General features: G+C 43.3%; 1 protein-coding gene across 5 annotated transcripts in view; it reads left to right on the top strand.

The window, feature by feature from the left end:
- The first annotated feature begins 3,273 nt into the window (after positions 1-3,273).
- The window catches only part of clcc1 (chloride channel CLIC-like 1), a 56,484-nt gene continuing 46,353 nt past the window's right edge, over positions 3,274-13,404 (top strand). For 3 of the 5 annotated variants that reach the window (XM_068037593.1, XM_068037595.1, XM_068037594.1), the window contains exons 1-4: positions 3,274-3,487; positions 4,458-4,633; positions 9,177-9,323; positions 11,945-12,070. In XM_068037593.1, coding sequence (XP_067893694.1) covers positions 4,595-4,633; positions 9,177-9,323; positions 11,945-12,070 — 312 coding nt within the window. In that variant the 5' untranslated portion in view covers positions 3,274-3,487; positions 4,458-4,594. The remainder of the gene's footprint in view (positions 3,488-4,457; positions 4,634-9,176; positions 9,324-11,944; positions 12,071-13,404) is intronic. The other 2 variants (XM_068037598.1, XM_068037596.1) reach the window with 2 other exon arrangements.

The raw sequence follows: 13,404 nt of genomic DNA, 5'->3' as shown, positions 1-13,404 counted from the left end.
TTTCAACACACCATTAACATATTGTTTGCCTTTGCTCCATGACCTTTTGGCCAGCTATGTGGCCTTATCCAATCTACACCTTCTCCTTTGTTATCTCTTGCCCCACCCCCGCCTCACTTGCTTATAACCTTTGACATTTCTAATATTTGCTAGTTCCGAAGAAGGGTCACTGACCCGAAACATTAACTCTGCTTCTCTTTCCACAGATGCTGCCAGACCTGCTGAGTGGTTCCAGCATTTCTTGTTTTTACTTCATGATTCTTGATGGCTGCAATGTGTTTTGGCAGGTGAATCTTGATGAACACTAGTTCACATCTTACAACGTTCCACACATCTTTCATACAATATAGCTGGAAGCATATGCTATTTAAGATCAGCTCAGTGCCAAGAGTTTTCCAACAAAAGATGCATTAGATGATGGAAGGACTACAAGGGTAGAAGTCATTGCAGGTGGTTTTGTGATGTTGGTTTCGAGAAACGCTTGAATTAGCGATTTGAGACCATGCTAAACACCTAGAAGCTTTCCTACATCAATGCAATGAGCATGGAGTGATGTTGAGCATGGATAAAATTAAACCTTATACGTAAAGAGTTCCTTTTATTGTTCATGTTGCTATAGGAAGATGACTTTGTGTTGATCTTGCCAAAGTCAAAGTAACTTTGGAGATGCCATCACTAACTGATGTAGCAGGGCTCCAGCGACTACTTGGATTAGCTCAGGATCCTGAGTTAAGTTCCTCCTGCATCTGACAGATGTAAAGCTGCTCAGAAATGTAATGCAGTACTGAGAATGGTTCTGGGAAGAATTGCAAGAACTGATGCTGCAACGACTTAAAGTAGCATCACCAGCATGCCGGTTCTTGGTATTACAATCTCAGGAAGTCATTCTACGATGATGCATTTCAATCTGGACTTGGCGCAGCAATGATGCATCAAGTTCTGATGAAAGGTCACAGACCTGAAACATTAACTCTGCTTCTCTCTCCACAGATGCTGCCAGACCTGCTGAGTATTTCCAGCATTTTCTGTTTTTATTTCAGATTTCCAGCATCTGCAGTATTTTGCTTTTATTTTATGTATGCATCAAGGACATTAACAGCAGCAGAGACAAAATATGCACAGATCGAGAGAGAACTTCTGGTAATCGTGTTCGTCTGTGATAAATTTCAAACTTACATCTACGGTCTGAAGGTGGTGAACATTGAAATGGAACACTGTCCGTTAGAGTCAATTGTGCCCAAGCCACTTAATAATGTGCCTGAGACTTCAAAGAAAGCTGTTAAGACTCCAAAAATATTGTCTGAAAGTATGTTATAAGGGGAGAAGATGGTCCAGATCCACTAAGCAGAGCATACCTACCAGAAGTTGATGCCTGTCAATTACTTCCAGTTGAAGATTCATGTTTTCAACAACTTAATCATGCTGCAGCAGATGACTCACTTCAGAAGGAATTGCAGGTTATCATTTGGCAAGACTGACCTGGATCAAGGGAGAGGTACCTCACTCCTATTTTGACTTTCGAGATGAACTAACTGTCAAAAGAGGATTCATATTCAAGAGACAGCAACATGAGGTACCAGCTGTATTGCGTAAGGAATTCATTCAGTAGCTCATTCAACACACATCGGCAAAGAAGGTTGTATCCATCGAGTTCTAACCATTCAGGATGTCAAAGGAGTTTAAATGACACATTGCGAAGTGTGATACTTGTTTGGCTCATTGTAGTTCTCCAAGTGAGAAACCATTATTACAGCAGGCCATTGTGGATAGGACTCGGTGGAAATTTAGGGCTGACCTTTGTGACTTAAATGGCCATACCGTGATCATCGTGTGTGACTATTACAGTAACTTTATCGAAGCAGCCAACCTCCCTTCCCTTACTGCAGGCAGTGTTCTGAATAAACAGCAAGAGATATTTGCAAAATTTGGGATACCAGTCATCCTACAAACAGAATTTGCAGTGTTTGCTGAGACATAGGGATTTAAACACGTGACATCACCTCATTACATGCAGTCTAGTGCAATGGCAAAGCCGAGAATACCATCAAGACAGTTAAACGACTCTTCACAAAATGCAAGACCAGTCAGTTTGTTTCTAGCTCTATTAGATTTACGGAACACTCCGAGTTAAGGTATAGAAACAAGCCCTACAGAGAGACTTATGGGGCGTAGGTGCAAAACGTTACTTTGGATAGAGGGAACACTCCCGCAGCCTCAGTATTTAAGGCTTCGTCTGCTTGGAGGTAAGAAGCAATGTCAGCTATGACAGGAATTCTAAGCTACTTCAAGGAATACATCTTGGTGATTGGCATCAATTGATTTTTGCTGATGAGCCACCTGTAAGCAAAATTCCTGAACTGAAAGATATTTCTACAACCTACATCCCCAGCGGTCCTTTGAATTGCCCACTATCTCGAAAGTAAGTAACAACTCTAACACGTGAAACAGATGCCAATCACCGATTGCTGATCTAGAACACAGCATCGGCCTCCATCTCCATTGAAGGACTATTTTGTTTTTATAAAGTCCTGGGTTGCGATTGCTTTGTTTCGTTTAAATTTCAGAGTTCCTCGAAACTCTGGAATAGAAGGTATGCTTTTCTTTTTGGAGGAAAGCTGCACGGCGAGACCTACTATTGTGAAGAGGTACTGACAGAACTTCTGCCTTAATCCTGGACCTTCCTGGCCGAACTTCAAAGCTTACTACCAAGTCCTATCCACAATGGCCTGCTGTAATAATGGTTTCTCACTTGGAGAACTACAATGAGCCAAACAAGTATCACACTTCGCAATGTGTCATTCAAACTCCTTTGACATCCTGGACGAATTAGAGGCTCTCACGAACTCGATGGATACAACCTTCTTTGCCGATGTGTGTTGAATGTGCTACTGAATTAATTCCTTACGCAATGCAGCTGATGCCCCATACTTTTAAGGCTCCCTGAAAGCCCCATCTCTTCACTAAGCTGCTGATCACACCCATGCCCTTTCTGTCCCAGTGATTTTTCTTTACCCCTAGCTGGGAAGGGCCTTGGACCTGTCTGAGATGTTAAAGGCACAATGTAATTGCGAGTTGTTATCTCCAGCAACATCGTGTTTTTAGTTCACTAAGTTATAAGCTAGAAAGTGTGGCACTGTACCTAAATAACAGTGGGGTTACCCACTTTCTCGTTCGGATTTTAGTTTGCTAAGAGGTGGAAGGACGGCAGCTGAGCGCATGCGCACACGCGGGCATCAGGACTACAACTCCCAGCGTGCAGCTGCTGGCGGAAGTGACGCATGCTGGGTCGGCGGTTTATCGAGTGTGCTGAGGGAGGTGATGTCGGGGGGAATTGAGTTTTTAGTTTTGAGTTCTCGTTTTTTTTTTGTGTACATTTAATGTAAATTATTTCAACATTTGTTGGATCGATGTGACTGAGCTGATACTGCTCGTGGTGGGAAGCTAGAGGTCCGGCAATCAAGGAGCAGCCGCTGGAGATAGACCGCAGGTTCGGCCGGGAACAGTGCATGACCGGGGTTCGTGGGTGAAGAAGGGTGCACGCGCTGGGGGAGGGGACGATCCAGGAGAAAGCAGCCCACTTGATTGGAACCCCATTCACCACCTTCCGCATTCACTGCCTTCCGCACCGACGCACAGTGGTAGCAGTGTGTACCATCTACAGGATGTACTGCAGCAACTCACCAAGGTTCCTTCAACACCGCCTTCCAAACCTGCGACCTCTACCACCTATAAGGACAAGGGTAGCAGAAACATGGGGATGTCACCATTTGCACGTTTCTTTCCAAGCCACGTGCCATCCTGATTTGGAACTATATCGCCATTCCTTTACTGTTGCTGGGTCAAAATCCTGGAACTTCGTTCCCAACAGCACTGTGGTGTACAGGCACCATGTGGACTGCAGCGATTCAAGAAGGTGGCTAGGGGCTATTAGGGATGGGCATTAAATGCTGGCCCAGCAACATCCACATCCCAGGAAACAATAAAGAAAAGAACGGGGAGTTGGGCAGTCAGTGGGTGAGGAGCAGTGTGCAGGGTGGAGTGCTGGGGGTGTTGGGTGAGGAGCAGTGCACGATGCAGGTGGGGGTGGTTGGTGGGTGAGGACTAGCGCACGGGGGGAGGGAGCGGTGCACGCTGGGTCTGGGCGCCTTGTCAGGGTCTGCTCCCTTAGTTTTATTACCATTGGACCTGATTTTGCTGTCTGGGTAATGATTTGGCTAATGGTACTTGCCACTAATTGTTTTTTCCCCCAAAAAAATTTCATTAATATAATTTGTCAAGGTACAATACAATGCTTTTCAAATGTGGCAGATCACTTGGTGCAATCCATCAATATTGTTGAACGTAGAACATGGTACTCTAAGCTGCTTCCCTCCACTTGTGATGCAGATTGCATCTACATTTACATTGTATACATCAGGAAATGTTTAATGTAATCAGGAGTTTTGCACTTGTTCCAGTTCTTGAATCAACGATGGCAGGAGTCTAAACTGTGAATGTTCCCCATGGAGCCTTTGTGGCAGCTGCATGAAAATTCAGTGTACCCCTCAGCACATAGTCCTGGACATTGGGATGTGCCAGTGTGCAGCACTTGATCATGGGCAACTCCTCACACTGGAAGACCAACAGGTTTCAGGTAGACCAAAGAGTGCCTTTCATTGAATTGATGTCAGCTGATCTTTGTCTTGGTGTGCATGCCTGTGAACAATCTGTGGAGCAGAGTCCTGCGTATGGACATGCTTGGGATGAACCTCAACAAAAAAAACACTCTCTTTGCAAATGCACATTCCAGAAGGTGTTGGGTGACACTTTGCTCTGCCTCCTGAGGCCAGTTTGAACTGGTTGCAGACACTCATCAATCCGTGGATCGACAGCAGACTAAGCAGAAGCCAGCAATGCCGTCTACCTACAGGGAGGCTTTGACCTGAACGCCTCTGCTGCCTGGTATCATCACTCCTCTCTTCCCTGTATCCTTCCTGATGGACTCGGCCTGTGTAAATGTTATAGCAATTTCAGGGAAGGGGCAGAAGCACAGTTAAATACCGCTATCCAAAAGTTGCTGTCTCACTTGTGCCGCTCCGCTGTTAACTTCACAAAAACGGCTTTTTGCTCTCTGCCTCACTATTGAAATGCATTGAAAAGCGTAAAGTTGCAGTACTTGCACAGTAGATACAAACTTAACTCGGCACAGAAAGTTAGGGCTGGTCTGAAGTGACCCAAGTACCCTGTCTTGGTGGTGTTTATGCTGGATTCAGACAAGGGGACCTTTTTAAGTTGTGAAATTGTGGAGACATATGAGACCCAGGGTGTCAGATTGTTTACACATTATGTGACATCAACAGTCTCATGTTCTACGGCATTTCACGGGATTGCTGGCTTATCTAAAGTAGAGGGTGCTGTCAACAGAACTTGTCATTGAAGGCGTCCAATGATGCACATGTGGCATACATCAAGATGAAAAGGGCACCATTTGTTGAATGTGATGGTTTTGAGATGCTTAACTGCAGATCATGAATGCAGATTTAGATCACTGGGGAATATTAATGCACATATTAATGTGAACAGTGCTGCTATATAGACATGCCCATGTTGAAAGCGTGAGCTAATAAAATCACAGCAAGAGAAACAGGGCATTGGGACCTGAGTAAACCAGGAAAGCAACTGTGTATTTCCTTAACTAATCAGATTGAAGGATTGTGAAATTAACCACATGAACTGAGAAGGATGTGTAAATTTGAGTGGGTGAATTCAATTTGATATTGGGTACAGAAAGAGAAATAGAGAGAGAAAGAAAGATTGTATTAAGGGGGAGAGGAAAAAAAAGACAGGAAAAGTGAAATAAAGTTTTGTTGAAGATTTTTTTAAAAAGAAGTTAAACAAGTAAAAATCTGAAGGAGTGAGACTCCACATTTGTAATAGTTATTTTTCAGTGCCAGAAGGGTTACCTGGCAGTAATTAATATTTCTCTTTGGCTTCCTTGTCTTGGGAGACAATGGGTAAGCGCCTGGAGGTGGTCAGTGGTTTGTGAAGCAGCGCCTGGAGTGGCTATAAAGGCCAATTCTAGAGTGACAGACTCTTCCACAGGTGCTACAGATTGGTTGGGGCTTTTACACAGTTGGCTCTCCCCTTGCGCTTCTGTCTTTTTTCCTGCCAACTACGAAGTCTCTTCGACTCGCCACACTTCAGCCCCGCCTTTATGGCTGCCCGCCAGCTCTGGCGATCGCTGGCAACTGACTCCCACGACTTGTGATCAATGTCACAGGACTTCATGTCTTGTTTGCAGATGTCTTTAAAGCGGAGACGTGGACGGCCGGTGGGTCTGATATCAGTGATGAGCTCGCTGTACAATGTGTCCTTGGGGATCCTGCCACCTTCCATGCAGCTCACATGGACAAGCCATCTCAAGCGCCGCTGGCTCAGTAGGGTGTATATGCTGGGGATGTTGGCCGCCTTGAGGACTTCTGTGTTGGAGATACGGTCCTGCCACCTGATGTCAAGGATTCTCCAGAGGCAGCGAAGATGGAATGAATTGAGATGTTGCTCTTGGCTGGCAAACGTTGTGCAGGCCTCGCTGCCGTAGAGCAAGGTACTGAGGATACAGGCTTGATACACTCGGACTTTTGTGTTCCGTGTCAGTGCGCCATTTTCCCACACTCTCTTAGCCAGTCTGGACATAGCAGTGGAAGCCTTTCCCATGCGCTTGTTGATTTCTGCATCGAGAGACAGGTTACTGGTGATAGTTGAGCCTAGGTAGGTGAACTCTTGCACCACTTCCAGAGCGTGGTCGCCGATATTGATGGATGGAGCATTTCTGATGTCCTCTCCCATGATGTTCGTTTTCTTGAGGCTGATGATTAGGCCAAATTCGTTGCAGGCAGCCGCGATCCTGTCGATGAATCTCTGCAGCCACTCTTCAGTGTGAGATGTTAATGCAGCGTCGTCAGCAAAGAGAAGTTCCCTGATGAGGACTTTCCGTACTTTGGTCTTCGCTCTTAGACGGGCAAGGTTGAACAACCTGCCACCTGATCTTGTGTGGAGGAAAATTCCTTCTTCTGAAGACTTGAACACATGTGAGAGCAGCAGGGAGAAGAAGATCCCAAACAGTGTCAGTGCGAAAACACAGCCCTGTTTCACGCCTCTCAGGATAGGAAAGGGCTCTGATGATGCCCCACTCTGCTGCATTGTGCCTTTCATATTGTCATGGAATGAGGTGATGATACTTTGTAGCTTTGGTGGACATCCGATCTTTTCTAGAAGTCTGAAGAGATCGCGTCTGCTGACTAGGTCAAAGGCTTTGGTGAGATCAATGAAAGCAACGTAGAGGGGCATCTGTTGTTCACGACATTTCTCCCGTAGCTGGCGAAGGGAGAGCAGCATGTCAATGGTGGATCTCTCCTCGAAAGCAACACTGTGCCTCAGGGTAGACGCGCTCAGCCAGCTTCTGGAGCCTGTTTAAAGCGACTTGAGCGAAGACTTTCCTCACTATGCTGAGCAGGGAGATTCCATGGTAGTTGTTGCAGTCACCGCGGTCACTCTTGTTCTTATAGAGGGTGATATTGGCATCGCGCATGTCCTGTGGTACTGCTCCCTCATCCCAGCACAGGCAAAGCAGTTCGTACAGTGCTGAGAGTATAGCAGGCTTGGCACTCTTGATTATTTCAGGGGTAATGCAGTCCTTCCCAGGGGCTTTTCCGCTGGCTAGAGAATCAATGGCATCACTGAGTTCTGATTTTGTTGGCTGTACGTCCAGTTCATCCATGACTAGTAGAGACTGGAATGCATTGAGGGCGGTCTCAGTGACAACATTTTCCCTGGAGTACAGTTCTAGGTAGTGCTCCACACAGCGGTCCATTTGCTTGCGTTGGTCAGTGATTGTGTCCCCTGATTTAGAATTGAGGGGGGGCGATCTTCTTGATGGTTGGCCCAAAAGCTCTCTTAAAGCCATCATACATTTCTCTGATGTTTCCGGTGTCAGAGGCCAGCTGAATATGACTGCATAGGTGTTCCCAGTAGACATTTGTGCAGTGCCTGGCTGTTCTTTGTGCAGTGCTTCTGGCTGCTTTAAGTGCTACGGATGTTAACTCGCTGGGGGCTTTCTTGTAGTTCAGCAGTGCAATGAGCTTAGCGGCTATGACAGTTTCCAGCTCTTCGAAGTGAGATTGAAACCAGTCTGCATTCCGCTTCACACGTTTGCCATAGGTGGTCATTGCTGAGTCATAGATGGCGTCTCTGATGTGGGCCCACTTGGTCTCTGCATCCCCTGTAGGAGTGTTTTGAGGGGCTTTTAGAAACTTATGTAACAGCTGTGGATGAGAAATTCTGCAAGAGTTGATGCGCGGGCAGCCCTTCTGCTTGGAGTGATGCAGCTTCTTTGGTTTGAGGCTAACCTTGCTGCACACCAGGGAGTGGTCGGTGTCGCAGTCCGCACTGTGGAAGCTGCTATTTATCACATCGATAAAAGGGTACTTGGACTTGAAATGACGACGTTGTGTAGAGTTTAATTCGTAACCATTGTGCAAATACAGCAACTTGACGCCGTTCAGTGAATTTCAATAGTGAACCACCAGACAGCAACAGCAGTAGCCCAGAGGCTAACGGAGGAGTGCTGCAACTCTGACAGCAGCTTTTAGATTCTGTGTATCTGCCTTAGCCTGAAGTTGCTGCAGCATTTGCACAAAAATGACGGCAAGTGTCATAAGCCTCAGTGTTATGTTGACAAATTCTAGGCTGTTTAACTCATCTGTTCTCTGCACAGATACTAACCTGTTGAGTATTTCTAGCACATTCTATCTTTGTTTCAAATTTTCAACATCTGCAGCTTTTTGCTTTTGGAGTTAACTTGTGATAAGCTGGAATGGGGCTTGCCATAGACTAGTCAGTGGGGCAGAAAAAACATCAACAGATCACAAAGCAACAGTGGCTGCAGAGAAAATGCAGTTTCTTCCTCCGCCACCAATAAAAGAAAGAACCTGCATTTAGATAGCACCTTTTTATGACCTCAAGATGTCCCCAAGTGCTTCATTGCCAATGAAGCCAAGTGTCGTGTAATGTTGGGAAAGGGAACAGCCAATTTTGTACCTATTCATTATTCATATTCTTTGCTACACATTTGTTAAGGCAAGCTACACTATGTGCAGAAGTACATTCAGTAATTTTGCCACGTTTATCCCATGCCTTAGATTCAAATCATGTTCATGCCTTGGTTGATATTTGAAGTGCTGCTGGTAGTGAATGGGCTACAAAATGATGATGATGATGAGTGGATTGATCCAACAGATATGCTGAACTACGATGCTGCGGCAGGTAGAATGAGAAGGCCACAGCAGGTAATTATCTCTAAGACATTTTAATGCAACAGAGTTCCATTACCACATTTTAAGCTCTAAGTAATATGAAGTAAAGTTTTGTAACAAAATTTTCCAAAATATTGGCTCCATTGTTTTTGTCTGAATTGCTATACTCTAGCTAATTTTGGCATTTGTTGTAATTCAGTAAGTTTCCCTGCCGGCTTTGATCAAATGTCCTGATAGTTATTATAATTCAGCTTGTTTCTTTTTCCCCATTTCCACCCACACAAGTATTGGTCAAATGATTTCCCCAAACTTCATTCTATTTTAGCATCTTATAACCAGTGTAAATTCATTCATTTTAGATTTTGCTTTTAGGCTCACATGTAGTGGAAGCTCTGACAAAAGGTCACTTCCAGAGCATGTTGGCAAAAGCCTGTCATAAGTCATAAGTATCAGGAAAAAGCTCAGTTATTGTGATACAGTACCGATCTACTGAATGCAAATTTGTTTGTCTAGATAAACTGATTTTGAAATTCTGAGTCCATCTAAATTAATGGCCCAGAATTTTCTGGAACAAAGTGATAAATTATGCCATTTCACCATTAATCTTCCCAATGCAAGTTACACCCAAATTTCCTGGAAAATAATTTGAATATGCTGCAGCAAGCATATGGCAATTCAGGAATCTCAAAAGCAGTGCAGTTGATTGCTTCCCTCGTCTGGCAGTGAATTAATTAAACACATCAATATTGCCATGAGCTGAATGTTAGAATTCTAAATTTCAAATGCTTTCACTGCACTGAACTTGATTACTTTCAGAAAATTGTCTGAGTTACAGACACTCTGTATGGACCGTTCCTAAAAACTGAATGCGGCTGCTATATTCAGTTTTCTGGACCAGTCTTTGTTCAAAATTTATTATCATTTATTTAGAACATGACAGTCATTTAAGCTACCTAAAACGTCTCGGGATTAAACAAAGTCTCACTTTCATCAATGGCATGTGCAAGCACTTAAGTACCCTACACCATACAGAAAACTACAGTAAGCCTAACACAAGGACAAGGAAGAAATGTTTTGATAGACATTGCTCATAAGTATATTGAGAGCAGAGATTTTATTTTACTTTATGTTGAATAACTGAATTTAAATATACTTAAGGATCAACTAAAGGTTTAATAATTTTTCACTTGCCCTGAGAGCTCCACTTCGGAATGGACACACTGATAACTTATTTTTGATAGTGAAATGTCAGCCTATTTTTATTAGGTATACATGCACATTTATGCGAGTCTAGATTACCCCACACCTTTTATGATCCTCCCAGGCTGAGAATTAAGTGGGAGCTGCAAGCCATGTTGATAACAGGCAACCAAGGACCCACTTGCACCATTATTTTTCAGTCTAAGTGGCTGTGGTGAAAAAAACTACTTAAGTGTAAATCTAGCACATTCACAATTGCATGGTTTTGATGAGGGTATCGCTGGAGCAGCTCAGAAGTCGTGGAAGTTATGGCACTGCATGAATAATGCTGTAACTTACTGTGATTTCCTGGGGCTTTTGTGCTGAAAAATGAACCCAGTGCTAAATACAGTATTGTAATGGCACAAATTTCCATAAAATTCTGGGCCAATCTGTGTGCTTGATTTGAGATTGGAGCCAATTCGGAGACATTGGGTTTTGGCTAGAAAATAAACAGACCTCACTAAAGCAGCCCATAGACACCAACCACATATTTCAAACTGCTCTCGTTAACTTGCATATTGGCTCAAATTTTGCTGGTGTGGGGCATCTCATGGTGTGTCCTGTTAGTTGGATTTTTTTTCCCTCACCATTCAGCTTAAATATTTTTTGGCCTGTAAGTTGCTGGAAGGGCAGCTGATAACGGTACAGTGAGGTCAAAAGTGCATCTGGGACTTTGGTGAATGATCAGACCAATAGTCCATCTCCTTAACAAATGAGATTTAAGGAAATAGGGTGAATTAGAGTCAAAATATGTACAGAAAGAGAAATAAAGTGAGGGAAAGAAAGATTGGATTAAAAGAGACAAAAGGAAAAGTTAAAAAAAATTGAAATGTCTGACAACAATTTACTACCTGTAGGAATGAGACTCCATAGTTTCAGTTGTTCCTTTTATGGGCCGGAGAAGTTGCATGGCATTGCAGGAATATAAATCTCCTCATTAAAAATGTACTTGAGTTAAAATAGCAACCCTAACTTTCTGTGGTGAGTTTAATTGGCAAGTGATCCACAAATGAAGCAATTTCATGAAATTCTTGGGGAAATTAAGAATAAGAATGAGGTTGACAGTAACACAAATCACTCAGAAACTTGTGGTGATTTACAATTCACACAGTAGTTCTTCCTCACTAAGTTGCTGGACAGTATACACATTAATAATGACAAGTGCCATTGAACTTATTATTTTGGCAGCAAAACCTGGGGCAGTTTTTTTTTAACATATTTGGATGCATGTCTACTATTGAAGGAGATTTAAAACAGACACAAGAAATTTGCTTCTCTTTCGTTAACTTGGTATGAATTCAGTAGTTACAGTAACCAGTAATCAGCTGACTGATATCTCATACTCATTACATCTTAAAATGTGTTTTTGAATGTTAAATTAATTAAGTGCTTTTCTGTTCATTTCATCAAAGACGAGAGATAAGGAGGGTGATACTGAAACTCCGACGACTGAGGATTATACAGAAGTTAACCGGGGGAATGATTTATGTCCAGATTGTTCCAGTTGTAAGAGACAACTTGATAATTTGCAAAAAAGGGTTAGTAATTTTTTTTCCTCATTCATTGCAATTGCTGGTGCCATAAATAAATTATGTAAATTAAAGAGCAAAGGGGAAGGAATGAAAAATCTGCAAGTGAATGGGACTTGTGTTACGACCAGGTGAGAAAGGTGTCGGGATCTGTAACTATCTTCACCTGGTCTTATTGAACATGGTTTCATTTTAAACACACTGTGTTTTGAGCTCCTCCTTTGTGAATCCTTGTTCACAGCTTTCTAATTATAAGGCAAAGAAACCAACACACCAGGTTTTCTCAGGTTTAAAGGAGAAAAGTGAAATTTTAAAACTTAGACTTAAACTCTAATACGGTTGATGCCTACGGATATACAATGCGCCCACGCTAGCATGCATACGCATTATACACATGCAAATAGGGACAGAAAAGAGGAGTGGAAAATATAGTAGAGAGGGGTTTGAGGCAATATCAGAAGAATTTCTTGTTTATTGTGCTTCGAGCTCACGTGATTGTAGATAGTCTTGCTGTTCGTTGTGGCCCAGTGTTGTTCTTAAACCTTGTTGACGTTGGAGACCTTTCTCTCTTTGAGGTTCACGTGTTTTCACAAGATTCAGTTCTGTGGGAAAGAGATGGAGGAAGGTAGGACTGGAGAGGAGGTTCTGATCCAACTGGGAGCACATGACTTCTGAGTTCAAATTCTGTTGGAAGTTCAAATTCCAACAGCCACCTAGTCATGTGACTAAAATTGGTCTGATCACTTCTGTGTTTGTGGATTCTGCTGTCTTAGCAGTCAACCTGGAATGCTATCTCTCCCCACCTTCAACGTCTGGTAATTAAAACTCCATTGTTAGTTGAATGAGTCAGGGCATTGTCCTTTGTCCCAACACTGTTACCATTGCAATAGTCTTTCCAGTCAGGGGCTTGCAATTTCAAGTTTTAATGTTCATGTGGCAAAATAATGTGTATCTCCGTCTTGACAGGTGAGGGGCTTGCCTGACACCTCCACACTCGGGAATGAAATGCGATTTGAGGAAAACCGGCGCATTTCATTAGAGTTTGAGAGAAATATAAGATACAGAAAGAAAAACCATGCATTTCTCTCATTCATTTCCATTCATTCACCAATCTTAAAACTTGATAAAAATGGTCTGTTCTGGGTGCCAGGGCTGCTTTACAAAGACTTTTGACTTCAAGGGATAGGTGGTTCCCTTGTCCTCTGACTGTAAGGGAGAAGTCTTTGTTACTCTCCTCTTTGTTCTCTGGGACACTCCTACCTGCAGGTATTTGTGCAGACTTGGCTACATTCTCCTGTGGCACTTTGACTATTTGAGGCATCACCCTCACGGTTTCTTTGCCC

The sequence above is a fragment of the Heterodontus francisci genome, chromosome 8, assembly GCF_036365525.1.
Source record: "Heterodontus francisci isolate sHetFra1 chromosome 8, sHetFra1.hap1, whole genome shotgun sequence".
NCBI lineage: Eukaryota > Metazoa > Chordata > Chondrichthyes > Heterodontiformes > Heterodontidae > Heterodontus > Heterodontus francisci.
Note: the sequence above shows the minus strand (reverse complement) of the source record. Positions and strands in the feature narration are given on the sequence as shown.